The sequence below is a fragment of the Cnephaeus nilssonii genome (genome assembly GCF_951640355.1).
Source record: "Cnephaeus nilssonii genome assembly, chromosome: 13".
NCBI classification, from domain to species: domain Eukaryota; kingdom Metazoa; phylum Chordata; class Mammalia; order Chiroptera; family Vespertilionidae; genus Cnephaeus; species Cnephaeus nilssonii.
Window position 1 is genome coordinate 4,341,523 of NC_137084.1, and position 25,813 is coordinate 4,367,335.

Genomic DNA, 25,813 nt, shown 5'->3' on the forward strand with positions numbered 1-25,813 from the left:
CAGCCCCGCCCAAGTCCCCCAGTCCTGGGGGGGGGGTGGCCAGCATGAGTGGCCTGGCGGAATGCTTGCTTCATCACCACAGCAACAAGGCAATCCTTCCGCGCCCGGCTGCAGATGGGCCTCTGGGCTGTGGAGGGCCTCTGGGCTGCGGGTGCAGAGCGGCCAGGCCCCGCAGAGAGCTAATGGCTCACGGATTCATGCGCAGGGCTACTAGTCTGACTATAAGATAAAGCTTCAGCTTACAGGCTGGGTCACTGCTTCCTCATCCAGGCGTGATCCACCTGGTCCCAACTGTATTCTCTTGTCTGTCTAATCCTTCACCGCCCTCCTCAGATTCACTCGGCCGTGCTGGACACGGGTCAGGAGGCTTCCCGTTTGACATCTCGAGCGGAGAGCTCTGAGCTGCTAGGTTGCTGTGGACACAGATTAGGGCACGGGCTGCCATGTAGCAAGAACGTGACCCCAGGCCAGGAGAGGGGTTAAGTTTCTGTGGTAACGCCACTGTCCTGCCAAGGGTTTTGATTGGGTGTCATTTTGTGTCCCTGGAACCCAAAGGGACAGGGGTCCCCTGTCCGAGCAGCACTACTCCAGCCCAAAGCTGCACATCTCAAGCCACAGCGCGAGTTGATGAGAAGCGAGTGGTTACAGGCAGGCAAGCCCTTCAGAGCCCTGGCCTGAGAGCGCCCTTATCAAGCCTGGCAGCTCCTCAGCCCGTCTCCCCCACAACCTGCTGGACCTGCAGCACGCGTGGATGTGGGCAGGGTCACTTGGGGGTGGATGGGAGAGTAGGGCGCGGGTGACCGGTCATGCTCGAGCCCCATTCTCCCTTTGGTTCTTGGTGTGGTTCTGGTCACCTTTCAGTGTCCCTCTCCCATCCCCTACAGAGAAGTAAGGCTCCCTGACCTCCCAACCAGCATTTTCTGTGTCTGGGGGGGTGCCTGTGGGGCCTGGGTCTGGAGGACGGTGTCCGCCATGGTGTGCTTGCTGGTGGGGGGAGGCTTCGGTCCAAGAACAGTGGGCTGGGAGGCAGAGCTCTGGGTTTGAGGCCTGGTTTGGCCATTTGCTATATGACAGTGGGCAAGTCATTTAGCCTCTCTGAGCCTCAGTTTCCATGATTTTAAAATTAAGGTGGTGTGACCAGCAGAATTGTGGCCTCCCAAAGATGTCCATGTCCTGACCCCTGGAATCTGTGAGTAAATTACATGGCAAAGGGGACTCTGCAGATGTGATTAAAATTGTGTTGAAATGGAAGAGCCGATGGGCCCAGTGTAATCCTTATGGGGGACGATGGACGAGGAAGGCGGGAAATGGTCATTTCATTTCGGGAGGACTCTGCCCACCTGTCTGCCTGCCTGTGCTGGCTGTGAAGATGGAGAAAGTGGGCCGGGAGCCAAGAAGCGCAGTGACCTCCAGGACCTGGGAACAGCCCTCAGAGTACAGCCAGCAAGAGCATGGGCACCTCAGTCCTACAGCAGCAAGCACTGAATCCTGCCAACACCCTGCAGGCGGGCAGCAGCTTCTATAGAGCTCCCGGAAAGGAGCGCAGCCAGCAGATGAGTATCATTTTTGTCCCGCGGAACCCGGACCAGACCCCGGGCCTCTGGGTCTGTGAAGTCGGACATTTGTGTGGTGAGCGCTAGGTTTTGTGGTTGGTTTATGGTAGCGGTGAGGGAACGAGTGCGTCCCCCTGGCGTGCGCCTGGAGGCTCTCCCCGGAGACGGGCCCCAGCGGGCTGGGTCCTCAACAGACTGAGATGTGTTGGAATGGGAGGGATTGCCAGGAGGAGGAGTGTGGGTGGGATGAGACGGGCTGGGTAGCTCTCTCCCTGTGCCGCCTCTGCCTTAGGTGGCCTGGACCCTGCAGGCAAGAACCAACCCAGCCGGGAGCCCGTGCGTGCAGCCCAGCCACGCTCCATCGGTCTGGCCTCTGACTTTGGAGCCAGCTGCCTGTGACCCTTGTGGGTTCCTGCCGTGCGTTCCAGAGGTTCCTTTGGCGCCAGGCACGCCCCCACTCTTCCCATCTGGGGAGCTGCCTGCTCCCAAGCCGGCCGTGGAGAAGGTTCCTGGCCACAGACTTCCTGTGAGGATCGTGGCCCTCCCGGGGCCCATGCCACGTCCTTGCTGCCAGGCCCTCTCCCCTGAGAGGTGGGAGAAGTGAGTGGGCCTGGCAGCCATGTGGCCCCCTGTGCCATTCGGTAAACTCTCTCTGAGACCCAGTGTCACAGTCCCTGGGTCCTGGTATGGGTCGCTCTCCCTCCTCCTGACAGAATCCAGCTGGCATGGATGGGGAGTGCAGACACCCTGCGGGCCAGCAGGGCTGTGCGGAGGCATCTGTGCCGTGTCTGTGCCGTGGGAAAGAGCCTGGGCTGCTGCCTGCCGCCTTTGTGACGGTCTGACAGCAGCCCGACCCCACCGCGTGCTGCCTGTTTCCCTGCGGACCTCGCCAGCCAGGGAGCAGCGCTGGGCGTTCCTGGGTTGGCACACTGGGAGGCAGAGGAAAGTCGCGCTCTGCTGGTGACTCCTGGCCGATGTGCACTGTCCTTGAGATGCTTCAGGTGGAGAACTGAAACCCTGAGATGGTAAAAGTGACATTTACCGTGGAGTGAGGGTGAGAGGAGTTCTTAACCACGAGAGATCGACATGGAAAAGAGGGGGCAAAACTTGAGCCCGCTGCACCCTGGCTGGTGTGTCTCGGTTGGACCATCATCCGTACACCAGAAGGCGGCGGGTTTGATTCCTGGTCAGAGCACATACCCAGGTTGTGGGTTCCATCCCGTCTGATCCATGTTTCTCACACGGATGTTCCTCTCCCTTCCTCGCTCTAAAATCAATTTTTAAAAAGTTGGGTTCCCTGGGCCAGTTTCCTGCTCGCTGTTCTGCCTGACAAGGTGGGCTGGGCAGCAGGTGGGAGAGGGCACCCTCCTCTACAGGCCTGTGCATGGGGTGGGGGTTCGTTCAGGCCCCAGGCCTTGGGAGGGAGGCGTTGGCAGGCACGTAGCACGCGGATTCCTTCTGACTCCAGAGCAGCTGTGTTCCCTGTCCTGTTAGTCCCAACCTCAGCCTCCCCCCTCCCCCCCGTGCTCCCTCCCGTCACAGACTCCCCCCTGGAAGTAAGGGAGGAGGGGGTAGGAGTTGTCTTACAGCTATTTTTAAGAGCTAATAAGATAGTTGAAGATAAAAACATTAGGCTTCAAGATTTAGTAAAGCCTAATACGTTTTTGTCATCAACGGTCTTATTAGCTCTTCACAGACCACCAATTCTCTTCTACTGACTGAAGAGCTGATTGGCATTCCAGATTTTATTGTTAAAACCTGGAAAAGAAATGAACAGTGTGGGAGGCACCGGGTCCAAATTGGGTGGCTCCTTTGCTTTCTTGACTTTGGAAGAACCCCAAGGCTCAGTGACCCGGTGAGCAGGCATTTGCGGTGCTTGTGACACAGGTTTGACGGTGGTCGCGTTGCTGTGGGAAGGTCACCGGGGCGGTGTGGTGAGCCCAGGCGCCAGTGCACCAGCTCCAGGACTGGACCAAGCTCACCAACACATTCCACTCCTGCACTGTGACCAGCTGAGGGGGCTGCCTGGGACTGAGGCTAAGACCACGGCTGCCCGTCCTGCAAAAGGCAGGAGCCAGAGCCCAGGCTACCACCTAACAGTAGCTTCAGCGTCCCAGGCCTTACCACTTTGTAACCTTTTAAAAGATATACATGCTTTCATTGCTTTTAGAGAGGGAGGGAGAGGGATAGATAGAAACATCCATCAGCTGCCCCTCAAACGCCCCCTAGTGGGGACTGAGCCCAAAACCCAACAGGGGACTCGGTTCATGGGTCAATGCTTAACCAACGAGCAACACCGACCGGGCCACTTTGTAACCTTTTTACTTTTAGGTAATCCACGGGCAATTTTAACATTGCACAGAAGCATCCTGTACCCTTTACCCAGTTTCCTCCATTAGTAACATTTTGTAAAACTATAGTACAGCATATACAGTTAGATACAGAATGTTTTGCCCTGGCCAGTGTGGTTGAGCACCATCCTGGGAACTGAAAGGTCACTTTTTAAAAAAAAATCTTCACCCAACCCTTGCCAGTTTGGCTCAGTGGATAGAGCATCGGCCTGCAGACTGAAGGGTCCCGGGTTCGATTCAGGTCAAGGGCACATGCCCAGATTGTGGGCTCCATCCCCAGTAGGGAGCCTGCAGGAGGCAGCCAGTCAATAAATGTCTCATCATTGATGTTTCTATCTCTCTCTCTCTCTCTTCCTCTCTGAAATCAATAAAAATGTATTTAAAAAAGTTCTCACCCAAGGAGTGAGGATATTTTTTCCATTGATTTTTAGAGAGTGGAAGGGAGGGGGTGGGGAGGAAAGAGAGAGAGAGAAACATTGAGAAACACCCATTAGTTGCCTCCTACTGGCGCTCTACTGTGGCTGGCGATGGAACCTGCTACCAGGGTGTATGCCCTTGACCAGGGAATCAACCCAGTGACCCTTTGAGGGCTGATACTCTAACCCCGTGGTTCTCAACCTTCCTAACGCCCCGACCCTTTACTACAGTTCCTCATGTGGTGGTGACCCCCAGCCATAACATTATTTTCGTTGCTACTTCAGAACTGTAATCTTGCTACTGTTATGAATCGTCATGTAAATATCTGTGTTTTCCGGTGGTCTTAGGCGACCCCTGTGAAAGGGTCGTTCGACCCCCAAAGGGGTCGCGACCCACAGGTTGAGAACCGCTGCTCTAACCACTGAGTAAAATAGGCCAGGGCCAAAGGTCACGGGTTTGATTCCCAGTCAGAGCACATGCCCAGGTTGTGAATTCAGACTGGTCAGGGACAGAGGGTGTATGGATTGGTCGGTTTCTCTTCCTCCCATCCTCTCTCTAAAAAAATCAATAAAAACATATGAAAGCCCTGGCCCATGTGGCTCAGTTGGTTGGGCATCACCAGTGCACCAAAAGGTTGCTGGTTCAGTTCCCAGTTAGGGCATGTGCCCAGGGTTGCAGGCTCAGTCCCCCGTGAGAGGCCTGCAGGAGGCAGTCGAATTCTGATGTTTCTTTTTCTCTCTCCCGCTCCCTCCCTCTCTCTCTAAAAATCAATTTAGAAAACATATTTAAGAAAGATACAGAGCCCTAGCTGGTTTGGCTCAGTGGATAGAACGTCGGCCTACGGACTGAAGGGCCCCAGGTTCGATTCCGGTCAAGGGCACATGTCGGGGTTGGGGTCTTGGTGCCCAGTGTGGGGTGGGCAAGATGCAGCCAATCAATGATTCTCTCTCATTATTGATGTTCCTATCTCTCTCACCCTCTCCCTTCCTCTCTGAAATCAATAAAAAAGATTTAAAAAAATAAAATAGACTAAAAAAAAGATGCAGAATGTTTCATCTCCACAAGGATCCCTCCAGTTTCCTTTTTACAACCACACCCACTTTCCTCTGGCCCCCACTCCTTCCTTAAACCCTGGCAGCCACTATTGTTTTTCATTTTTATCAACTCCCTGCTTTTTAAAAAAATATTATTTCCATTGATTTCAGAGAGGAAGGGAGAGGGAGAGAGAGAAACATCAATGGTGAGAGAGCATCATGGACCGGCTGCCCCCTGCACGGGGACGGAGAGCCCCGACCGGGAATCGCCCCTGACCTCCTGGTTCACGGGTCGCCGCCGCCAGCTCCCTGCTTTTCAAAAGACCTCGCCTTTCTCACAACCAGAAGCGCACGGGCTCGGGAGCGGGGTCCGGAGACGCTGGCCTGGCGCCGAAGGGGCTGCCCTCCCGCCCGGAGCGGGAACCAACGCCGCAGAGACGGAGGCTCCCGGAGCGGGGTCCCCTCTGCCGGGCGATCGCCGGCCCGGGGCCCGGAGCCCACCGCAGGCCGACCTCCCTTCCCCCTTCCCACTTCCCTCCATAGCACAGGCCAAACTGCAGGGAAACGGACACGCGGCTCCAGGAGGTCCCAGCCCGGGTTCGGGAGGCCGGGAAGCCCGGCCCGCAGGCGCCGGCGGAGGGGCGGGGCGGCGGCTCCTCCAAGGCCGGGCCCTGCGCCCGCGGCGGCCTGGGACTCCCCGCCCCTCCGGCGGCCAAGCCCGAGGGGACCCCGTTGCTAGAGGCGTTGCCAGGGAGGGGTCACGAGGAGGGGCTCTCTTCCGGGAGGAGGACAACTGGTAACCCGGAAGCGGTCGGCAGTGCGGCGCTGTTTAAAGATGGCGGCGGAGGAACCTCAGCAGCAGAAGCAGGAGCCGCTGGGCAGCGACGCCGAAGGTACTGCCTCCGGGAGGACCGTCCGGCCGGGGCCAGGGGCGCGATGCGGGGCCGCTGGCTCCCGAGGCGGCGGGGGGCGGGGCGGCCGGCGGCCCGGACGGAGCGCGCGAACGGCCCCTTTCTCCGCCGTCGCCGCCGCCTCCCCTCCCCCTCACAATAGACGGAGCCGCCGCTGCGACCCCCGTCCGTCCGGGCGGGCGGGGCGGCCCCGGCCCGCGGCCCTTCCCCTCGCGCGCACCGGGGCGGGGCCTGGGCCGCCCCGCCCCCGCCCCCTCCCCCCGCGCCGGGCTCCGGGTCCCCTGCCCTGCCGCCCGGTCCCTGCAGTCAGGCCGAGGCCTAGGTCGGCCCCGCCGCTCGCCCGCCTCGTCCAGAGCAGCCGGCGCCCGGGAGGCGTCGCGTTACCCGGGGCTGCGGGCACAAAGGGCGGGCGGCCGCCGGGGATGCTGCGGGCGGGGGTGTGAGCGGCGGGCGTGTGCCCCGAGGACTGCGCCCGCCTTCCCCGTAGAGACCCTCTTCCGGCCTGGCTGCCTGTCCGCCGGCCTGGCCATTGTTTTCTTAGACCTCTGAAGAGCTGGGCCTTTCAAAATGGTGCCACTCGCTCCATTGTCACTCACGAGCTCGGCCCGGGGAACTAAGTCGGTCCCTTGGGTGGGAGGGACAGCTCCATTGCGGGCAGCGAAGGGGACGGGTCGAGGCCCAGCTGCGGACCCGGGCTGCTCAGGCCACCGGTATTGGCCTTCAAAGTTAGCACCCCCCCCCCCCCCCCATTTTAGCCGCACACTTGAGGGGCAGCCCTGGGAGGCCCCGGCCCCGGGAAGGTCTTGCTCGGGGTCACGTCAGTTGAGGAGGAGCCGGCACCAGCAGTCCTGGCCGCTGGCTCCTCACAGTGGCCGCTCAGAGTGAGCCCCTCAGGTACCCGCTCCTCGTGATGTCATCGAGGGGGGGGAGAGGTGGCCTCGGCGCCTCCGCACGGGAGGGAGGCTCTGCAGAGGCGGCGGGAGAGGGGCTGGTGAAGCGCCCAGCCTTGGGGTTGGGCAGGCCTGGGTTCCATCACAAGTCTTTCCTAGTTGTGACCTTGGGCAGGTTACTTCACCTAGGCATTTGTTTTACCTGTAAAGTGGGCACCATTGAGAATACACCGGACTTGTGGGGGTGGGTAGGGGCTGGGGCGGGGATGGGAGGTATCTGTAACATTATCAACAATAAAAATAAGTGAAAAAGGGTGCACAGGACGGCGGGAGGAGGAAGGGCGTGGCCAAGCCAGTGCAGGCTCACTGGAAGCTCTCCTCCAGCCCAGGACTCTGCCTCCTCCTCCTCCTCTTTTCCCAGGGGACCTGCCCGCCTTGCCCCTGAGCACTCCCAGCTGCGGGGAAGCATGTAGGAAGCCAGGGGCAGGGGTGTTAGAGCTGGAGGACACACCTTGGGGAGATCGCCTCTGCCCTGCATGTCAAATGGGAGAAAACTAAGGCCTTGGAGCGGAAGGGCTTTGCCAGGAGGACAGTTGGGTGGAACAGGATGTAAGATGCACGCTTCCAGATTCTAGGCTGCTCTCCTGGCTGCTTTGTCCTTGGTCCAGCGGCCTAGAGTGGAGCTGGCCAGGCCCGCGGTAACCCTTGGCTGCTTCCTTCTTCCAGGTGTTAACTGTCTTGCCTATGATGAAGCCATCATGGCTCAGCAGGACCGAATTCAACAAGAGGTGAGGGGCTGTGGCCCGCGGCTCTGTGATGGGTGCATAGGCTGGGCCTGAGGCCTGTTGTTTCTACTTTGGAAGCCCTTTCCTCTCCAAGCTGTGCTAGATACTGGATGCCTTCTGGCGGGGCTGGGGGGTCTGTCCCTGTGCCGCCGGGTGCCTGGCGCAGCGCCCTTCCTCCAGGGTTAGGTGTTCTGCTGTCAGGGTGCCTGGCGCAGCACCCTTCCTCCAGGGTTAGGTGTTCTGCTGTCAGGCGTAGGCCGCTCCAGCCACCCGCCAGTGTGATGGTTCCCTGCCCTCTGCAGATTGCTGTGCAGAACCCTCTGGTCTCGGAGCGGCTGGAGCTCTCGGTCCTGTACAAGGAGTATGCTGAGGACGACAACATCTACCAACAGAAGATCAAGGTGGGAGCCCAGCTGTGCGGGCAGGAAGCGTGGGGTGGGAGCAGGAGCAGGTCTACGCCAGACACGCTCCTTGCTGGGCCTGGCCTCTTGGAGGGTAGAGTGTTGGGGGAGCCCTCTGGCTGCTGGAATCAAAGGACCTGGATTTAAATCTTGACTTTGCCACACAGCAGCTGTATCCTCGGCAGGCCCTTTAACGTCTCTGGCCTCTGGCTTCCTGTCTGTAAGTTGGGATGATGAAAGCATGGGCCCACGGTTGTTGAGGGCAGTTGTGAGGTTGAGCGAGAGACTTGTGGGGCATGATGGTCTTAGTGCTCACCCTGGGGCCGAATGGACTGGGGTGGAGACTAGACCTTTGTGCCAGGTCCTGCTGCTTCATTTACAAACAGGTAAGCCCCTTAACCACGCACTTCTCTGTGAGCTCGGAGGCTGAGATGTGGCAGTGGGTTTGTGTAAACAGTAACCACTGACAGCCTGGGGGTTTAGTAAGTGTACTCCTCCCACCTCCCCCTAAGGATCAGAGATGCTTAGAACCTTCTATCCATGTCAGGGCCAAGCTGGTAACCCAGTGATTGAAGGTGGTCAGGTCCAGGGGGAATATGGCACCACAGCTCTGCATCAGACGGGCAGGGAGTGGAAGCTCCTGGGCCCATGGGAGTGATCATGGCCGTCACTCCATTGTTGCCAGATCTGTTTTTCCAGGAGAAGCCAGAAATTATTTTGATACGAAATCTCCAGGTTCCTAACACTTGGCAGGTAGTTCAAATTTAAAATGTTACATGGATTGCCCTCGCTGGTTTGGCTCAGTGGATAGAACACCGTGGACCGAAAGGTCCCAGGTTCAATTCCAGTCAAAGGCGTGTACCTAGGTTGCAGGCTCCGCCCCAGCCCGGGCCCTGTGCAGGAGGCAACCAATCGGTGTGTTTCTCTCGAAATTTCTCACTTTTTCTCTCTCTCTAAAAAATCAGTGGGAAAATATCCTCGGGTGAGGATTTAAAAAATAAAATGTTATGTGGATCAAACAATACATACAGGCCAGATCCAGCTGTGTGTGGCCTGTGGTCTACTCTGACCCCTTGCTTAGGGTGTTTGCGACTTACCCAAGGTCTGTGGAGAGGTGACGGTACTGGTTCTGGGTCTGACAGACCTGGGTTTGAGTATCTTCACCACTTCCAGCTGTGTGAGCTCGGGCAACACAGCATCCCGGGGCGGAGGTCCCCGCCTCACGGCGAGCGTGATGCTGGAGGAGATGCGGTGGTCCGTGCTGAGCTCTGCGCAGCGCACGGCCAGGGCCTCCCCAGCGGTGGGTCCCTTCTCTTCCTCACGTGGTTGGTTGGTGGAGTGGGACTTCCCTGTCACACTTAGGCCACCCTGGTAACATGGACAGGGGGGTGTCTTGGGTTCTTTCCCATCGAGTCATTCAGCGAATGTTGGAGTGTCGGCATGCTGTGTGTGCAGAACTGACACCCCCATTCTGTGCTGTGCCTGAGCCCAACTTTGCTTCTAGGGAGGTGCCTGAGCATAGATGACAGAGCCTAAACAGAGCTGGGTGGCTCTGCGAAATGGGCCCGTCGGAGGGTTAGTAGGATAATGGGTGCTAGCCCTCCGCAAAGGCCTGGCATGGAGAGAGTGCTCAGCAGGATTCTGGGAACTCCCTGGGAGCTGCAGTGATTTGGGCTCTTCGCACGCATTGTGAGCTGTCGTCTTAACATTATGAGCACAGGCTGTGGGCCAGGCACTGCTTTGGGCCCTGAAGATGGAGTGATGACCACCACTGGCAAACTCCTGCCCTCATGGAGCTTGGGGACAGACAGATAAGCCAGGGGTAGCTGAGCGGTGGTGGTGGAGTGATTGAACTGACGGCACAGGAGTAGGCTGTGGCCGCTGGGGCAGGGGTACATGGGTGGTTTGAGGAGCGCGTGGAGGCAAGTGGGGAGCTGTTGGTGGTGGGAAATGGGGCTGCAACCAGAGAAAGGACTTGGAGGAAGATGAGGGTATCAACAGGTTTCTGGGCTGAGCGCAGGTGGAGGCCAGGAGACCTGAGATGGGAGCTTTGCAATCAGATCAGCAGGAGGCGGGAGAGTTAAGCAGTGACAAGTGCTTGGTACTGGATGCATTCAGGATAGAGCCGGAGGGTCTGCGTTGGCTTGGGTGTGGTGTGAGGCTTTTAGGGAGTGAGGGAGTGCAGTTGATGGAGGGGAAGGCCGAGAGGAGCGGCACGTGGGGAGGTCAGGCCCTGCCTTGCCCGGCCGGGCAGTTCAGAGGTGCAGATGAGGCGGCTGGGTGTGAGCTGGGATTGGAGGGCAGGCCTGAGATAGGGCAGGCGAAGAGTTACATTAAGGCTGTTTAAATCCCAAGATTGATGACATCGAGAGTTGACAAGCGGAAGCTGTCCCGGCCTGAGCAGGGTTGTGCCTGCACGTGACGGTGACTGTGGAGGGATGTGTGTTGTGACCATCTTCTGGCAGGTGACGCGCCATGTCTTGAAGGGTGTTGTGGTTTGGTGGTGACCCTGACCATCACAGGTCAGAGGGATGAGGTGGCGTGGCAGTGAGGTACGAGGACAAGGAGGGGGGAAGGAAAGTGTGGAGGTGTCTTGAGGTGGGGGTTAAGGAGAATGGAGAAGGTATGAAGGAGCCATGGGGAGCCGGGGAGGGGCCCAAGCCAGGGAGTGAGGCCTGTTTGCCCGGCAGCACTATTGGCCCACTTGGGGGCAGGTTTGACTGACAGAAGAAAGTCCATGGAGTTTGGCTAGGAAACCGGAAGACGGCACCTGGAGGTACCTGTGAGCCGGCAGGGTAGAGGTGAGGAGCCACAACACGGGGAGCTGTTTCTCACCCCGGCCTGGGGGCTGTGCACCCCTGATCCGAACCAGTTTGCCCTGGTCTCATGGTTTGAATGACTGATCACGGGCCAGCTGCACTGGCCCAGGACGGATTCGCTCGCTCGTTTTTATGAGCAGACAGCCCTGCAGGCCCAGGCACTCGGTACTGGAGGTAGAGCCTGGCGTGGCCAGTGGCTGGTGGCTGGTGACTCATGCAACCAGTGTGTACATAAGGCGAGGCTTTGGGGGCTCTGGGCAGTGGGTCACTAGGTGACTCCCGCCACCAGAGTCAGCAGCCAAGGGTGGCAGTAGCTGCTTGGGGCTCAGTTGCCACGGCTGTGGTGTGGCCTTGTTGGGTGGTGCCTTGGCCTGCCCTGGTGCTGGCTGACGATGGGCACGGGGTGGGGCGGGGCTGCCTTTCTGCAGGACCTCCACAAAAAGTACTCGTACATCCGCAAGACCAGGCCCGACGGAAACTGCTTCTACCGAGCCTTCGGGTTCTCCCACCTGGAGGCGCTGCTGGATGACAGCAAGGAGTTGCAGAGGTGAGGAGGGTGGGCGCCCTGGCCCTGAAGGAGGTGGCGAAGTTCATGGGGGCTTGTGGGGCTCCCTCCTCCTCCTTGATGACTAGGAGGTGTACAGCTCCACCCGAGGGCACACAATAGGCTGGGCCCCTACTCTGTTGGCTGAGGAGCCCATGTCCCGCTCCCTTCCCCTCCTGCCCCAGGTTCAAGGCTGTGTCTGCCAAGAGCAAAGAAGACCTGGTGTCCCAGGGCTTCACCGAGTTCACAATTGAGGATTTCCACAACACGGTGAGCCCAGTCCTGACGGCCTGTCGGCCAGAGTGGAGGGGGATGGCCTGGCCGCGGCGGGGTTGACCCGTCTCCTCCCTCATCTTGTCTCTCTTCGGGGCAGTTCATGGACCTGATCGAGCAGGTGGAGAAGCAGACCTCAGTAGCCGACCTGCTGGCTTCCTTCAACGACCAGAGCACCTCGGACTACCTGGTGGTCTACCTGCGGCTGCTCACCTCTGGCTACCTGCAGCGGGAGAGCAAGTTCTTCGAGCACTTCATCGAGGGTGGGCGGACTGTCAAGGAGTTCTGCCAGCAGGTGCCACCCGCCTCACTTCTCAGATTCAGGGCCCTCTTTCCTTTCCTCTCCTCTCCGGGTGGGAGCACCGGGGCCTGGGGGAGTGCCCGGGGGTCGGCGGGGGCTTGGGGAGGGGTGCTGAGACCCAGGCACTGACCTGCACCCGTGCTGCAGGAGGTGGAGCCCATGTGCAAGGAGAGCGATCACATCCACATCATCGCGCTGGCCCAGGCCCTCAGCGTCTCCATCCAGGTGGAGTACATGGACCGCGGCGAGGGCGGCACCACCAACCCGCACATCTTCCCCGAGGGCTCCGAGCCCAAGGTCTACCTTCTCTACCGGCCTGGACACTACGACATCCTCTACAAATAGGGCTGGCTCTGCCCGCCGCTGCCCTGCTGCCCTCCCCTCTGCCAGGCACTAGACATGTACAGAGGTTTTTGTGTGGTTGTAAATGGTCATATTTCACTCCCCCTTCCCTGTCATACAACCGTCCACGTTTTATTAAAGGGGATGCTGGTGGTGAGCCCTGTGTGCGTGTCCCTGCTCTGCTGCTGCCCGCCTGGATGCTGTGTGTCTGGCTGACCCCTCCCCCAGGTGGGTTCCTCAGCCTTTCACCTGTCCGCCCCCAAGCCTCCCCAGCAGTTTTGAGGGGCTAGGCCTCTTGGGGCCCCCTCCTGGTTATTGGGATTCTGCTTCCTTTGTGCCTCCCTCCCCTCCTTAGCTGGCCCAGGAAGTTCCCTGGGGGCTTACCCAGGGGCCTAGGACCATCAAGGCTTCAAGCTGCCCCCTCATAGGTCACCTCCGTCCTGCTGTCTTGGCCAGGGCCCCACACCCCAGCTGCCTGCTTTCCATCAGGTCTGCATGTCAGGGACACTGGGTGGAGAGGGCTGACATGATGGTGCAACCTGGCTCAGCAGGCGGAGGAGCTGGGGTACCTCCTGTGCACCCCCAGGTGACCCCACCCTGGTAGGGGCGGGGCAGCCTTCAAGCCTCTGCTTGGTCAGGTCCCCAGGCAGGACTTGCCAGGCTGCCATGCCCCTGCCCACCCCAGGCCCCTGCCTGTGCCTGCTTTGCACCCCCTTTGCTTCAGCCACGGTGTCTGCATTGCTTGCCTTTTTGCCTTGACTTCCTTTTCTCCCCACCCCAGCACATGTGGGGGCTTAATCCCCAGGCTGTGAACTCCTTGGGGGGCAGGCCCTCAATAAATGTGAAGTACTGCCCACGTCTGCCATCGCCTGGCCCCTGAACTCACCGCCCCTCTGAGCCTGCACCTGCCTGCACCTGTGGGTACCTCCCTCACCCAGTCAGGGCTCAGACAGCGGAGCTGCAACAGGTGGTCTTTATTAGGAGGCTCCCGAGGGGCAGGGGCTGAGGGAAAGGACGGGTGACCAGGCCCAGCTGCAGGCTTCAGCAACCTCTTAGAGCTGGGAGCGAGGTCCAGCAGGCCCCGGCGAGTCTGCGGGCAGAGCACAGAGGTTGGAGGGGGCGGGGGGCTGTGGGCTTCCCAGGCTGCCTCCCTGTGGGTGAGCACCGGGGTGAGCGGGCGTGTTAGTGGGCAGGTTAGTGGGCAGCACACAGCAGGCCAGGCCCTGCTTACCAGTCCTGGTCAGGGTGTGCGGCGGGGGCCTCAGGCTGGAAGGCAGAGGACATTGAGAACCGGCCTGGGGGGTGGGGAGGGGGAGGGTGGGGCTGGTGGGGGTGGGCCCTGCCATAGGTACCTACCCACTGGGAAGTAGTGGGGGAGCCGCTGCAGGTAGATGTTTTCATCCTTCTCCAGAAACACACAGATGATCAGCCGGTCCACCTGCACCAGGGCCTGGTCAGCCGCAGGAGCCACCTCTCCCTGGCTCCCGGGCCCGGTCACTGTCCCCCCTTGCCGCTTGGGACGCCCTTCAAGCTAGGCTACACCCTTCACCGAAGGGGTTCATGGTGTGTGAGGGGAAGGAGAGGGGATGCAGGAAGGGCTGGTGCTCTGCACCCTTGCCATTGGCAATGACAGGGGGGGCTGGTTAGCGGACCCGGATGCACCCCATCACCCCACTCCTTCAGGCCCCTCACCTGGGCCCAGCCTCACCTTGTCCTTGTGCTGCTCCAGCCACTCGCGCAGTGCAGCCAGCACCACCTCCGCCGCCGCCTCGTTGGGGTAGCCTGGGGACCCCAAGAAAGGGAGTCCCGGTTCTGCCCTGCCCCCTCGCCGCTCTGCCACACGTTCAGCTCCCACTGCCTGCCCGCCTGCCCCGCCCCCGCCCTTTCTCCTCTCCTGGGCCCCACTCACCAAACACGCCGGTGGAGATGCAGGGGAACGCCTGGCAGGGGGGAGGGGAGGGAGGGGAAGGGATAGCGTCACTCCGCCACGCCCCTCGCGCCCGGCTTCACCGGCCGGCCCCGCCCCGCCCCGCCCCGCCCCCGGCGCCCTCACCGCCGAGCGGAGCCGGTGCTCCAGCAGCAGGTCGAGGCTGCTCAGGTAGCAGCTGCGGAGCTCGGCGGCCTGGCTGGCGCTGGGCTCTCCGTGGGCGATGGGCCCCACCGTGTGGATGACATCTGCGGGAGGCGACCGGGTCAGGCCGCGAGGGCCTGTGCCCTCGGTCCCCCTGCCAGTCTGGGCTCTGGAGGGGGCAGGAAACGGGCCCTCCCCCCTCAGGTTCCAGGGTGTGGCCCCCAGGTGTGCTCTGGGGCCCAAACCCACACCGCGATGGCCTCCCCGGCCCCTCCACAGCCGCGGGCGCCGGCCTAGAGGCTGGGCGCGAAGGTCCGCCCCGCAGCGCCCCCGCCCTTCAGGTCCGGTCCCCGCAGCCTCCCCCGCCCCCGGGTGCGCAGCGGGCCAGGTCCCGGCACTCCGGTAAGAAGTGCCCCCGCAGCTCCGGGGCCGCGCCAGTGACAGGCTGGGCACGCGCCCCTGGGCGGGCTGTCGGACTCACACTTGGCGGGCAGCCGGTAGCCGCCGGTGATCTTGGCCTTGCCGGTCTCGCAGTTCTGCAGGGTCCGGCACTCGTCGGTGAGCAGCGGCCCGGCGGCCCGGTGGATGCAGCCGTCCACTGCGGGGGCGGGGCAGTGAGCCTGGGCTCCTCGCGTCCCGCCCGAGCCCATTGTACGGAGGAGAAGGCTGAGGCCCGCGGCTGAATGGGCCCAGTCCCCTCGATCGTGCCGGGGCCCAGCGGGCACCGCCCTTTCTCCCACGGCCTCCAGCCGCTCGCGTCGCCTCCGCCCCCCATTGTTTCCCTTCGGGAGAAACCGAGGCGCCGAGGGTCCGCCGCGGGCCCCGGCAGGGAGCGGCGCGGGCCGGCCGGCAGGGGGCGCGCCAGGCCCGCTCTGCTCTTGCCCGGCAGCGGCGAGGGCGCGGCGGGCTGGGGCTGCCGGACGTGGCGGCTCTGAGCGGTGGGTCGGGCCGCAGGTGCCGCCCCAGCGCCGGGCCGGGGGTAAGTGCTCCCTACCCCGGGGTCGACCTCCCGAGGCGAGGCTCCCCGGGCCGCGCAAGCTCTAGGTCCACTTTACAGATGAGGAAACTGAGGCCACTGGTTACAGTGTCAGATCGAGTCCGGGCCCTGAGCCCGGTCTTCCAGCCCCGCGGGGCGCCCCTGCTCCATAACAAGCCGCCTCGTTAGCGCGTCCGCCGTAATTGGGGCCGCGCCGGGCTTGTTAGACCGGGAAAAGGCGGCTCTGGGGCCCGGCCAGAGGCTCTGGGGGCCCGGCCTGGGCTCAGGTAAACAACTGGGGCGGGCCTGGCGGAGGCGCAAAGGCGACACCCCTTCAGCCCCCCTCTCCCTGGTGCCAGGGCCGAGTCCAGGCTCCCCCCTCCCTTCCTGTGCCAACGGGCAGGTTGGCAAGTCCTTCCCTGAGTGCGCACTGCTTCACCTGGAAAACTGGGACCGTGACCTCCCCTGGGGTGGAGCTGGCATCCTGGCCCGGAGAACAGGACCCACGGCTCCCGGAGAGGCGGAGGGGCCAGGAGCGCTGCGGCACCAGCGCGGGGTGCTCACAAGGCTGGCAGCAGGCAGGACCGCCATCTCTCCGTTCCACAGATGCACATACTGAGGCCCTTCCTCCTCCATCACAGCCCACCCCGAGTCTTGGCACAGGTTCAGGAACACCAGCGGGACACCCCCCTCTGTGCCTCTGGGGGGGGGTCCCAATTAAACTTAATTTTGCAGCTTTACTCTGAGCTGATATCAGATTTCCCAGAGCATCCCATAGGTGTGAGTGTGTGTGGGAGAGTTGGGGGAACCCTGGGGGGGCTTTGGAACCGTACAGGGATCAGGGCCGCTGCAGCCCATGGGAGGCCGGAGAGAGTCCAGGTGCTGAGGGGCGGTGCCCGGCCTGGGGTGTGGGGGTCCCCGGGCAGTGCCTGCTCTGGGCGGAGGTGCCCGGTGACCACCCAGCGTGGGTGCAACAGCAGGAGCTGGGAGCTGGGCGCTGGGTTCAGATCCCAGCCCCGCAGTCACAGACGTGTGGCACGGGGTACAGCCTCTCTGGACCCCAATTGCCCCATCTGTCAATGAGACACACAGATAGCCACCTCACAGGGCTCTTGGGGCATAAGTGAGTGAGTTTGTGTAGCGTGGGTAAGCCAGAGCCGGGCAGAGTGGAGAGCCGCGTGGCTGGCGGGTGTTTTCGTGGGACAGTGACAAGCTGGGCATGAGCGCGGCGTGTGTACACCTGAGCGTGAGGGGAGCTCAGGGCATGCGGGGCACAGGGGTGAGCACAGGGATGTGGTGAGCCAGCTCCCTGGGGACATCCCCTCCTGCCCGTGGTGCCGGCCCCCTGGCACCCAGCTGCCCGCCCTGCAGGTGACCGGGCTGCTGCTGGGGGAGGGGTGGCCTGCGGAAGTGGAGCTCCCTGAGATGTGTGTTTCAGGGATTTAATGTTTCCTGCAGCAGCGCACAGGCCTGCAGCCAGGCCTTCGGGGCTGACCCGGGGTGAGGGGGCGGGCGGAGGAGGAGTGGGAGCTGGCAGAGGCCGGCCGGAGCCTCCCCAGCAGAACGGGGTCGGGCCTGTGACTGCAGTGCAGGCGGCCAGGGGAGCAGTTCCCTCACAGCAGAGATGAGGGAAGAGCCCCGGGCACCACCCTGGCCAGAGCACACACCCCCCCCCCCCCCCCCGCCTCCTCCCTCTCCACACTCCAGTGTTCTCCCTCCTGAGGACGCTGGGGACCCTGCTGCTTGGCAGAGGCTCGGGCCCGGCCCTGGCCTGGGCTTCTGCTGGGCTAAGCTAAGCCCTGGAGGCTGCAGGAGGGAGAGTTCCCTGCCCCTCCTGCCTGACCTGGGCGGCTGGGAAAAGCTCTGGCCCTGGCCCTGGGGCTGCTGGTGGGAGGGGGTGTCCCCAGTTCATACCGGCTGGCCCCTCAGTCCCCTCCCTGGGCCCCTCAGAAGTGCACAGGCTGCAGCTGTCTGGGGGCCGTCTGCCCTCTGCTCCAGCCCTGACCTCCCAGCACCCCACCCCCAGACAAGCCCAGCGCTCTGCTTGGGCGCCCTCCAGCCCTCCTGCCAACAGCGTGGCCCCCACACCCACCCTCAGCCTTCAGCTCAGCCAGCCCCTTCCTCGTCACAGGCCCGGGCGCTGGCAGGGCCGGGCAGGAGCCTGGCATCCTTGTAGCCAGGCAGGCAGGCTCCTGTGGGGCCCTTTGCCAAGGTGCTTAGGATCTGTTGGCCGCTATTTAGGGTGCTGTAATATTCATGAAGGAAAGATTAGATATTTAAATTTATTCAGCAATAAATGCATCTCAGTGGGAGAGCATTCCTCATGCTAAACAAACAAGCAAGCAGGGGCAAATTAATTATTTACAGGAACTAGAGGAGGCCTTGGCCTGGGGGAGACGGGGCAGCTGTGCCCCACCAGAGGGCAGGAGACCCTGACCGGCCCTGGGCCTACCCCTCCACCTCCCCCCCTCCCCCAGTCGCCCTCCACTGTCTGGTGGGTCTGGCCACTGCACGTCCATTCTGGGGTTTCTCTTCCCAGAAATCCTGCCCACAAGCTTGCTGGTGGCTTTGGGCAAGTCACTTAACCTCTCTGAGCCTCAGAACTGGCCCCAGAGAGGTGTGGGAGGACTGAGATACGCTGAGTGGTGGCTTGGGGGTGAGGGACTGAAGGCCAGAGTCATTTAGCAACTTGTCCAAGGTCTCCCGTCAGAGGCCAGCTGCTCAGAGTCTGAGGCCCGAAGCCCGTCCAGCAGGAGCAGGGACTGAAGCTCCTGGAGGCAAAGCCACGCTCCCGCCATGGCCATGGGGGGGGGGGGTGTCCCTGCCTGCGAGGACCTCAGCCGCCCTGCTCTGCCCAGGCTCCTGTCAGCCCCAGGGTGGGAAGGGAGAGGCCGGGCCCGGGGAGCACCCTCGGGGGGGGGGGGGGGATATCTCTGTGTCTCTGAACGGAGCTCGCTGGGGCTGTGAGGGCAGGGCTGACCCAGCCCAGTGAGACCCAAGTCCCTCCCCCAGCTCCTCCACCCTTGCCGCATCACTGCATCTCCGTGCCTCAGTTTCCTCAACTGCGCAAGGTCAGTGACAGCACCTCCCTCCAGGTTTGGCCTGAGTGTTCAGGGAGAGAATGCACCACTGTCATCCCATTTTACAGATGGGGACACTGAGGCCCGGTCACAGACTCTGTAAACAGGAGGCCACTGTGCCGCTCACGCTCTGAGGCCTCTTTCACCCGAAGGACAGGGTGAGCGCCTGGGGCGTGGAGAAAGCCCTGGAGTGAGCTTGGGGCCTGAGGGGCTGGGGGAAGGCTGTGCCTCCAGAGCCCAGGCAGGCTCCTGGGTCTGGGCCCTAGAGACCACTCCCCACCCGGGCATAGGGGTGCCCAGCCTAAGGGGAGCCCACTCCGGCCACCTTGGTGCTGGGCAGATGTGGAAACAGTCCCTGCAAGGGTACCAGCTCCAGCTGGGTCAAGGGCAGGAGCCTGAGCTGCTGCACCCCCAGGCCCCTAACCCTGCAGAGGGCAGGCCCAGCCATAAAGCCTGGGTAAATGACCCACCCACGGGCCCTGCGCCCTTCTCTCCTGGCCCCACCCTGCACGCTCCATCTCTGTTTCCCTCCCAGCCCTGACTGAGCCTTGGGGGCCACAACCCCACGTCATGCCTCAGTGCCAGAACGGATTTGTGCTTCTGCCCACGCCCTCCTGGTCACTCATTCATTCAACAAACCCACACCAGGGAGAACCAAGATGGTGGCGTAGGTAAATGCCAGTACTCACCGCCTCCCACAACCACATCAAAATTACAACTAAAATACAACAGAACAACCATCATCCAGAACCGCCTGAAAGCTGGCTGAATGGAAGTCCTACAACTAGAGCAGTAAAGCAGAAAGCAGGTGGAGACTAGTGGGAGTGGTGGAGGCACGGAACAGGCTGGGCCAGCACCCACCTGTGGCATGTTTTTAATTGGAGGGAGATCGTCTCTGCAAGGGGTCCCAGCCCCACGCCAGGCCCCCAGCCCAGGCTCCCAGAGCTGGGAAGAGAAGTCCCCATAAGGATGGGCTTTAAAAACCAGCGGGGATTGGGGCTGAGTGACACGGAGGCTGCTGGAGCCCAGCTGTTCCTTTTAAAGAGCCGGCACACAAACTGAACTTACCAGGTCCTGCTTCCTCTGAGCTCCAGCGCCAGGGTGAGGCTCTGGGGGACCCAGACACATACGAGGAGGAACCGGATTGTCGGGCATCGGGGCAAGAACTCGGAGGCTTTGTCCCCCGTGGAGGTGCTCGCAGGGGTCATTGTTCCTATGCTGGAACCTCCCCGGTTGCAGGGCTGACTGGCAGCCATTTCTGTTTGTTCTGCCCTGGTGATTCCCTGAGACCCTGCCCCATCCATTTGCAGCTCCACCCAACCTGTTGGCAGCGGCTTTTGCATATAAAAGGCCTGTCCTGACTCAGGTTTCAGACTTCGCTAAAATCTCTTAAACAAGATGCAGCTGGCTCAGCAGGCCCCAAACCTACAATAAAGGGCTCAAGATCCTGCAGTAACACGAGCCTGCCTTGCTTCGCAGCTGGGCCTCGCCTGGGCACCTCCAAGCCCAACACAAACAGCTCCTGCAGGGTCGCCCCCGGCAGTGGCTGACTGCACCTCGCTGGAGGCCCCAGAGCCAGTGCACCCCGTGGACAGCTTCATGAGACTTTCAAGGACCTTAGTGAGAAGTCAGAGTCAGGAATTAAGCATACACTGACTAAAATAAAGGGTAATTTAGAGGGATTCAATAGTAGAGTAGAGGAGTCCGAGAATCAGATCAACAATGTGGAATATGAGGAAGCAAAAAACACCCAATTAAAAGAGAAAAAAATCCAAAAATATGAAGGTTGTGTAAGGAGCCTCTGGGACAACTTCAAGCATACCAACATTCACATTATGGGGGTGCCAGAAGGAGATGAGAGCGAGCAAGATATTGAAAACCTATTTGAAGAAATAATGACAGGAAACTTCCCCCACCTGGTGAAAGAAATAGACTTATGAGTCCAGGAAGTGCAGAGAGTCCCAAACTAGAGGAACCCAAAGAGGACCACACCAAGACACATCATAATTAAAATGCCAAGGGCTAACGACAAAGAGAGAATCTTAAAAGCAGCAAGAGAAAAACAGTTAGTTCCCTACAAGGGAGCACCCATATGACTGTCAGCTGATTTCTCAACAGAAACTCTGCAGGCCAGACGGGAGTGGCAAGAAATATTCAAAGTGATGAACAGCAAGGACCTACAACCAAGATTACTCTACCCAGCAAAGCTATCGTTCAGAATCGAAGGTCAGATAAAGAGCTTCACAGATAAGAAAAAGCTAAAGGAGTTCATCACCGCCAGACCAAAATCACCACCAAAATGTTGAAGGGTATTATTCAAGAAGAAGAAGAGATTAAAAAAAATATGAACAATAAAACGGCAACAAATACGTATCTATCAACAATTGAATATAAAAATAAACAAGAGCTCTAAGGAACAAAATAAACTGGTGAATAAAACAGAATCAGAGGCCTGGACACAGGAAGCAGACTGGTGAATGTCAGCGGGAAGGGGGGAGTGTGGGAAGAGATTAACCGAAGATCTTACCTAGGGACACGGACAATAGGGTGGTGAAGGCCTGGGGCCAGTTGGGAAGCAGGTGGAGGGGGCAGTGGGGGGAGAAGGGGGATATCGGTAACAATAAAGATTAAAACAAAACAAACAAACAAACAACAACAAAACACCCACACCAGCCCCAGCTCTGGGCTGGGCCTGGCCCCGGCCCATTGTCCAGGGGGGGTGCAGAGCTCATACGCGCCAGGCCCCACCCTCATGCTGCCACGGCGGGTGGGCGCCCCGGGGAGGAGATGGATGGACAACAGCGCCGTGATGTGATCTGAAATTCATTATGGGGTGAGATCAGCTCCTTAAATGGGGATTTGAAAACATTAGGGCTTCATTATGTACACAACGGCAGCGCCTCATTCATCATGCAAAAATCACTCCCGTTATTAAAAATCCCCCGGCAGCTGCCTGCTGGGGCTGGTGGCATCTTGCCTGCTGGGGGAGGGCGGGGCCCACCAGCCTGTGCTAGAGCCCCCTCTGGGGACAGGGTCCCCTCGGTCCTCCTACCCAGCGAGGGCCAACGGCCGAGTGGGGGTGGGGAGCACAGGTCACCTCAGGGGACTCGGTGCCTCGGTTTCCTCATCTGCAAATCGGGAAGCGAATGGTAGAGCCCATAGCATCAAGGTGAGGGCACGAGAGATTCTGCAGGGAGGGGCTCAGCAAGGCGCTGGCATTCACGCAGGGGGGCAGGGAGGCGGGGCCTTTACCTGGGGAGGGCAGTGTCCCCCTTGCTCCCAGGAGCCCATGAAATAAAATCCTCAACTCAGAGTGAGGATGAGGCTCCCTCCAGCCTCCACCTGAGATGCGTACTGGCCCTCCCACGTGGCTCCCACGTGGCTCCCGCCGCCCTCCCACGTGGCTCCCATGGGCACCCACAGCTCCCATATCACCTGTGAAAACAGTGGCGAAGGGAGGGAGGTATGGGGAGGGGGGGGTGCTGTTTTGTGCTTGGGAAAGCCTCTCCAAAGAGGGAGACCTGAACAGATGAGAGAGGCAAGAACTGGCTTCTGGAAGGTCAGAGAAGGCGGTCCAGGCAGAAGGCCAGCTGGGGCCGGGGGCAGGGCAGGAACCTGGGATGGATCCCATCGAGGCGAGAAGTTTTGAGCAGGGAAGGGGCACGGTCTGAGGGTCCTCTGGGCCCTTTGCTGTTCCCTCATCCCAGGTGCCCTTCCCTGCAGCCCAGCCCAGCCCAGCCCAGCCCAGCCCCAGCCCACTCTAGGTTAGAGGGGGCCGGCCGTGCCCTGCCCCGAGCCTGGCACGCAGTGGTGCTTAGTAAGTTTGCTTCCTCTGAGCCCAGCCCCTGGTGTGCGCCCTGTGCCCGGCTCAGCTAGTCGAGCGCCGGCCTGGGAAGCAGCTGCGGGTTGGGGGCACCGGGCCGTGGGAGACAGTGCTGCCAGGCAGGGTGCTGGGGTGGCAGGCGCACCGGGCAGAATACGTGGAGGCCTCGCCAATCCTCCCGGGCCTGACTGTCTGAACAGAGGAGAGCAGGAGAGAGAGAGAAAAAGAAGAGGGAGCAAGAGAGAATGAGAAATGGGAGAGGGCACGTGTCGGAGAGAAAGCAAGTCGAGCGGGAGACAGACTCCAGCGAGGGAGCAGAGAGCAGGGGCAGGCAGAGCCGTGGAGGCAGAGAGAGACCGAGTGCGGAAGGGAGGGAGGTGGGAGGGGTGGGTGGGAGACCGAGGGGAAGAAGGCACACCTCCCCCGGGATCACGCGTGCCTGGCGCCCGTGTGCGGAGAGAGGGTGGGCCCAGGTGGCGAGGGAGCGCCGTGGTGGGGGAGGGATGTGGGCACACGGGCACACAGGTACCTGGGCTGGGTGGCTCGGGGGCCTGGGCACAGCCAGCCCACACAGGTCTGCACAGAGCACCTACTCTCCGCCAGGAGGTGGACAGACAGGCGCTGTGCGTGCCCCTGGGGCGGGGGGGTCTGATGGGGAGCAGGTGGTACCTAAATAACCACACAAATGGAGTCTGATGGTTAAGGGGGCAGATGCTGGCCACGAGGGACAGGGCCTGAGCGCGCAGGCCTCAGGCGGGGAGGGGCTGAGGGACAGATGACTAGGAGGAAGGTTGGGGGGGGCGCAGGGGAGGCCTCAGGCACAGCAGCAGCAGGTGCCAAGGCCCGGGCCACCCTGGCTTCTCTGGTCTGTGACATGCCTGGGCACATGGAACACACACGGGGACCTGCCACGTGGGCGTGGGAGCTGCACAGAGCTGAGCGGGCGGGAGGGCGCGAGCGCTGGCTCCTGCAGGTGTGGGGGGCCGCGGACCCCCAAGGGAAGGGGAGTGTGTGTGGGGGGAATGGGTGGGGGCTCCATCCCGCTCTGCCCACCTGCCCTGCCAGGGACCCACCAACCGCAGCCCAGCCCTCGGCCAGCCGTGGGGGCACTGCCAGGCGGCGCGGAGATGGCGGCCACGCCAGCAGAGGAAGGCGCCCTGAATTAATCTGTCACTAAGGCTCGGCCATGGCAGGCGCAGTCATGATTTAGATGAATAATTGAAACGCTCCGATACATTTATTATCCCTTTAGTGCAAAAGTGGCAGAGAAAGACGAGGGGTAATTGAAAAAGCGCGCACAAATCTCGGCGAGAAAGCCGGCTCCTTATCGCCAAGCAAACATTTCAGTCCTAATAAACAGGAGAGACACGCGTCAGGGCCCTGTCGATCCCCATCCTGATTTAGGGCCCGCCTCCCTGCTTACCATACAATGAGAGAGTGTTTAAAAATATTTTTTTTATCGAGACAGTAAAAGGCTCTCCGGAGGGAGGAGGGAGGAGGGAGGAGGGAGGAGGGAGGAGGGAGGAGGGAGGAGGGAGGAGGGAGGAGGGAGGAGGGAGGAGGGAGGAGGGAGGGCGGGCGTGGGCCCCGCAGTCTCCAGGCGAAGGGATTGGCTGGGAGGCGGGGAGCTGCCCAGGACGTGGCCCTCCACCTGGTGGCTCTCCGGCCTCTGTACCTGTGGAGCTCCTATTCAGCCTTTAGGGCCCGAGTCAGATGCCCCCTCTGCTGGGAAGCCTTCTACCAAAATGGGTCTCTTCGAGGGCAGACCGAGTGCGGACTCCCCTCCCCCAAACACACACTCAGAAAGGGCCCTGGGAAGGAAGGGGGAGTAGGGGCTTCCCCAGACTCGCTGTTCCGGAACCTGGCGTAGCCCCCGGGCCTGGTGGGGGCGGCTCAGGAGCCTGGACCCTCCGGGGGAGTCTTTTGGCCCCAGCAGCCCCTGGGGGCTTTCCCTGAGGTTGGGGTGCCCCGCAGGCTCCCTTCCCCAGAGGCCGCATCCTCTCCACTCGGACCCACCGCGTCCAGCAGTGGACACTGGGCTGCTGCACCCCAGCTCCGCAGGCCAGGCCCCGTCCCCTGAGGCCCCTTCGGGCTGACGGCTGCCCCGGGCCCCGCTGGCTCATCGCCGCTGTCCCTCTCTGCAGGACTGGCCGGGCACCCGGGGCGTGAGACCTGGGTCCCACCTCCGAGGGCCCAGCACAGAGCGTGCCACTAACCGCCCCACAAGATCCCCAGAACCCTGCTCCTGGGAAAGTTCCTTCTAGTGGGGACACAGGCAATGAGAACAAACACAAGACGGAGTCCATTCGGGGGGTCAGTGCTGCGGGGAAGGCAGAGCCGTTGAGGGGCGCGGCGTGGGCTGGGCCCTTCTAAACGGGCGGCCGAAGGGACTCGTGCTTGTTAAATGCCCGGACGGCTGGGCAGGTGGGTGGGTGGTGATGGGAGGAAGGTGGGTAGATAAAAGGGTGGTAACAGGAGAGTTGGGGGTGGGTAGAGGCCTGAACCCCTCATGGTGGGAACTTCAGGGGACCCCATGGGGAGGCTGGGGTCCATCTGGGCGGAGTCGGGCTGCTCCTCCCTGGTGGGTAAGGCGGGTGGACCTGACCAGACCAGGGGTGGTGAGGGCACAGGGGACAGACGTGAAGGCAGACATGTCCCGGGACAGGGGGCCTCTCCCTTCCGGCCCCAGGCGGGCATCAGGCCCCCCCCAGCCCCAGCCTCACCCCTACCCTGGTCCCCTCCCTACGCCTCCACCTGTTCCAATCACATTAGCGGAGTGACAGCCCCAGCGAGTCCTTGGGCGGCTCCATAAATCTCCACCGGCGTTAAAAGGCTGGACTCCGGTCCCACTTCCTCCCGGGCCCGCTCACCCCATCCATCTCGGCGTCAGTCAGCCGCCCTGGGGGCTGCTGCAGCCTCCTCCCACCCTCAGCGACGCAGGAAGGCGAGTTAGAGGGACCCCGAGATGCCTCCCTCCTTAGGCTGGCCAGAGCAGGTGCCATTTGACCTCCCAGAGTGAGGTCACCAGGCCATCTGTGAGCCACACCCTGCCGGGCCCGAAACCTCAGTGGCTCCCCCTGCCCTCGTCGGCAGGTCAGGCCGTCCCTGCCTTCACTGCGGGTCATTCATTCGCTCGCGGCCACTTACTGGGCACCTGCTCTTGGGCAGAGCCCGCTCCGCGCTGGAGATAGTCGTGCCTCCGAGCTTTTGCTCTCGGGCAGACAGACCATAAACAGTGAGCA

General features: G+C 61.4%; 2 protein-coding genes across 2 annotated transcripts in view; one reads left to right on the forward strand and one right to left on the reverse strand.

The window, feature by feature from the left end:
* Nucleotides 1-6,103: 6,103 nt before the first annotated feature.
* On the forward strand, nt 6,104-13,396 carry OTUB1 (OTU deubiquitinase, ubiquitin aldehyde binding 1). Its single transcript, XM_079787392.1, has 7 exons — nt 6,104-6,248; nt 7,883-7,944; nt 8,244-8,342; nt 11,590-11,708; nt 11,891-11,975; nt 12,079-12,273; nt 12,427-13,396. The coding sequence occupies exons 1-7, from the start codon at nt 6,191-6,193 to the stop codon at nt 12,622-12,624; spliced, it is 816 nt and encodes a 271-aa protein (XP_079643518.1). The 5' UTR covers nt 6,104-6,190; the 3' UTR covers nt 12,625-13,396.
* A 178-nt stretch (nt 13,397-13,574) lies between these two features.
* MACROD1 (mono-ADP ribosylhydrolase 1) overlaps nt 13,575-25,813 on the reverse strand; it is a 129,844-nt gene continuing 117,605 nt past the window's right edge. The window contains exons 5-11 of the mRNA XM_079787391.1: nt 15,174-15,290; nt 14,675-14,796; nt 14,531-14,561; nt 14,330-14,403; nt 13,978-14,059; nt 13,853-13,887; nt 13,575-13,711 (exon numbers count right to left, since the gene is read on the reverse strand). Coding sequence (XP_079643517.1) covers nt 13,883-13,887; nt 13,978-14,059; nt 14,330-14,403; nt 14,531-14,561; nt 14,675-14,796; nt 15,174-15,290 — 431 coding nt within the window. The 3' untranslated portion in view covers nt 13,575-13,711; nt 13,853-13,882. The remainder of the gene's footprint in view (nt 13,712-13,852; nt 13,888-13,977; nt 14,060-14,329; nt 14,404-14,530; nt 14,562-14,674; nt 14,797-15,173; nt 15,291-25,813) is intronic.

Bases quoted from the DNA above. Each gene is read 5' to 3' on its own strand.
- OTUB1 (XM_079787392.1), top strand. From the start codon at position 6,191: ATGGCGGCGGAGGAACCTCAGCAGCAGAAGCAGGAGCCGCTGGGCAGC. The intron at 6,249-7,882 runs GTACTGCCTCCG...TCCTTCTTCCAG, and splicing joins GCTGGGCAGCGACGCCGAAG to GTGTTAACTGTCTTGCCTAT. The intron at 12,274-12,426 runs GTGCCACCCGCC...CCCGTGCTGCAG, and splicing joins TCAAGGAGTTCTGCCAGCAG to GAGGTGGAGCCCATGTGCAA.